Here is a 3,197-nt window from a genome sequence, read left to right as displayed (position 1 = left end):
TGTGCATTGAAGAAGGTGTGGCTGATCCACAGATGAGTTTGTGGGCTTCAGAGGATTAAGGTGGCAGGCTAACAGCCGGTGTTCTATCAGTTAAGAAGGAGCAGATCCAGAGAAGACCGGGTCTTAGAATGCTAACTTCATGCATGTCCCTGATGAAGAAGGGGTGTCAAGGATCATGTTGATGTCTGTGGTGTTTCTGTACTGTGGCTGGGCTTGAATCCAGACTAAGTGGTGTTGAGGAGCTGGTGGTCAATGAGGCATCAATTGAGGAGTTTCCTTACGACCCTTGCTTCTTATGGTAGAGGGATATGCATTCATAGTTGGAAAGAGTGGGTGAATCGGTGAATGGTTCCTTTGGTTGAGGCATGGTGTTGGAATGCTTCCAAGTGTCTGGGAATGCGGCTGAGTCAATGGAGGTGTTGAGGATGAGGGTTAGTGCTTTGCTGTTCAGTAGGCCATTAACAAAGGGATGGTGGGGCAAGGATAAGAGGGAGCCCCCGAGTGAATGGTTTTCATGGTAGCAGCGACTTTGACGGTGGTGATGCCAGGTAATGAGGTCAGGGTTTATTTATCAGCTGTGATAAGAAGTTGTGTAGCGATGGTGGTGAAGGACAGTTGATGGTTGAAATTGCTTTATATGGAGGTAATCTTGTTACAGAACAATTCCAAGAGCTTGTTGCAAATATCTTTTTAGGGGGGCAATATTGCTAGAGGTGGCAGGAGGTGTGGTGAAATCTTTGATGATGGTATTGATTTTCTTGCTTCTGTCAGTGCTGGAATCAATGCGATCTGCACTTTTCAGTATTCTTTTTGTGTGGTTCTTTTGTGCTTAACACTATCATTACCTCCTTTCTGTTAATTGCTTTTCATTCCATCTTAATCATAGTATTCATTTTCCTCTTGCCACCCATTGTGATTCTTTCTTTCTTTGTAATTTTAAGCTTTCTTGTATTCTTTCTTTCTTTTTCAACTACCCACAATGTCCTAATTCTGGGTTGTAAATTTCAGAATAGATTACAATGAATGTTCTACTCTTTTTTCCTTTCTTTCTATATCCAAACTTTCCAAAGAGTGGACAAATGCCAAAATTTGCCAGATTGCTGACCTCAGAAGAAGGGACCAGATCTCATTAACCAGACAATCTCCATACTGGCTGGCTGTAACAGATCACATCCATTCATGGTAGAAGTCTGTATTCTAAACTGATATTATTCTTTCTTTGTAAACACCATTTTTTATATTCTCTGAAATGCCATATTTGGTGTTGAGAACAGTTGGTGCTCTTAGTCTCCAATTACACGCTTTCACCAAAGAATGACAGAGATTTTTCTGCTGTTGCCCCCAGATCTTGAATTAGCTATCCTCTGAAATAAGGAATATGTCCTTGTATTTCAAATCCACTGCTGGAGTGGCATCTTTGCAGCACTCTGAGTGGGATCATCAAACATTTTCTTTCGCCCTTTAACACCTTTATTTTATTAAATTGCTCCTGAAGGAAGCGGGTGAGGACATTATATTTATAATTACAAAAGAGAAGCACATATAAATAATCTGGAAGTAAAGCAGGGCCATTTTCTGCAGCAGCTGATTTGTGATCCTTATTCATCATAGCGGTCCTCACTTTTTATTTTCTTTATGTCAACAGACAAAGAGTGGTGGCTTAATGGAGAAGTGAAATGGGAGTTCAGTAACAGAGTTCCTGCTACTGGGACTATCTGAGGACCACAGTATGCAGGTCATTCTCTTCATGTTATTCTTAGTGATGTACATGATCACAGTCATTAGAAACATTTTCCTTATCACTGTCTGTGTTTGTGAGCCTCGCCTTCATACTCCTATGTACTACTTCCTGGCTAATCTCTCCTTTATTGACATCTGCTACTCAATGGCAGTTATCCCTAATTTGTTGAACCAACTCATTGCCTCAAGAAGAATGAGTTTCTCTGGATGTGCAGCTCAAATGTACACTTACCTTTTCTTGGGCAGTGCAGAAAGTGTACTTCTAGTGGTTATGGCATATGATAGATATGTAGCCATCTTGTTTCCCTTGCGTTACGCACATATTATTAAAAAATCAGTATGCATTATATTAGCAGGCTCCTGCTGGGCAAGTGGATGCTTAGTGGCACTCCTAGACACAGTTTTCACACTACAGTTGCCTCTTTGTGGTAACAATGTTATTTTGCATTTCTTTTGTGAAGCCACAACTCTCATAAAGATGGCATGTGCGGTTGCTTTTATCGCTAAGATGGTGATCTTCTCTGTTGGGGACTTTGTGTTACTGATGCCATGCATTTTCACCTTTATGTCTTACATCCACATCATTTTCACCATTGTAGGAATCCGATCCTCTGGGGGCAGATGTAAAGCCTTTTCCACCTGTGCCTCTCATCTGATTGTTGTCACCATCTTCTATGGCACTGCCATCTTCGTGTACTTGAAACCGGTGTCTAAAGACTCTGCTAGTCTGGAAAAAATGGTGTCCGTATTTTACACAGTGACCCCACCAATGCTGAATCCCATAATCTACAGTATGAGAAACAAAGATGTTAAGATGGTTCTTAATAATGTTTTATGCAGGATTATTACGCAAAAAATAATTTACATGTAGTTAGTGCTTGCTGTAAAGATTCCATTTAAAGAATTAGAGTACTCCAACACCCCGCGGAGAATATGGGAACAAACACAAAAAACAGAAGTAAAACATTTTTGCAGTAGTCACTATCAGTTTTTGACAAATAATATTAAGAGAAGGGTGTCATATCATTCTCGTTGGGACTCACAGGGGTTAAAACACATCATTGAAAGCATTGTGACATTAATGAATGACCTTGAAAACATGTTGACTCTTAGATGTTAGGTCCAAATAATGTGGTCAGCTATTATCACAGCAAGGATATCCATAATGGTCAAAAAATATTTTCAATATGCTGGTGTTGGAACTGGGAAAGGGGTTAGAAAAGATGGAAGACTTCAAAAGCCTCTCCAAACACATTCATTTTTGCATTTTATGGTAAGGAGAGGAGCCAGGGTGTAGAATGAGCCGCGTGGAGGATGTTTTCATAACCAATGGGTGTGAAAGATTATGGGGTTTTGGGGTTCTGGGGTATGGCTCTGTGAAGCTGCAGGATGGGAGTCTAGACCATAAATGCTCTCCTAGTTATGAAGGGAACATGATTTATGCTGCTTGACAACAT

At 40.5% G+C, this 3,197-nt stretch overlaps 1 protein-coding gene across 1 annotated transcript; it reads left to right on the top strand.

Annotated features, from left to right (window-relative positions):
• The first annotated feature begins 1,663 nt into the window (after nucleotides 1-1,663).
• Nucleotides 1,664-2,611, top strand: LOC146822304 (olfactory receptor 2D3-like). Its single transcript, XM_085610030.1, has one exon. The coding sequence runs from the start codon at nucleotides 1,730-1,732 to the stop codon at nucleotides 2,609-2,611; it is 882 nt and encodes a 293-aa protein (XP_085466156.1). The 5' UTR covers nucleotides 1,664-1,729.
• The last annotated feature ends 586 nt before the right edge of the window (nucleotides 2,612-3,197 follow it).

Source organism: Triturus cristatus, chromosome 6 (assembly GCF_964204655.1).
Source record: "Triturus cristatus chromosome 6, aTriCri1.1, whole genome shotgun sequence".
NCBI lineage: Eukaryota > Metazoa > Chordata > Amphibia > Caudata > Salamandridae > Triturus > Triturus cristatus.
Note: the sequence above shows the minus strand (reverse complement) of the source record. Positions and strands in the feature narration are given on the sequence as shown.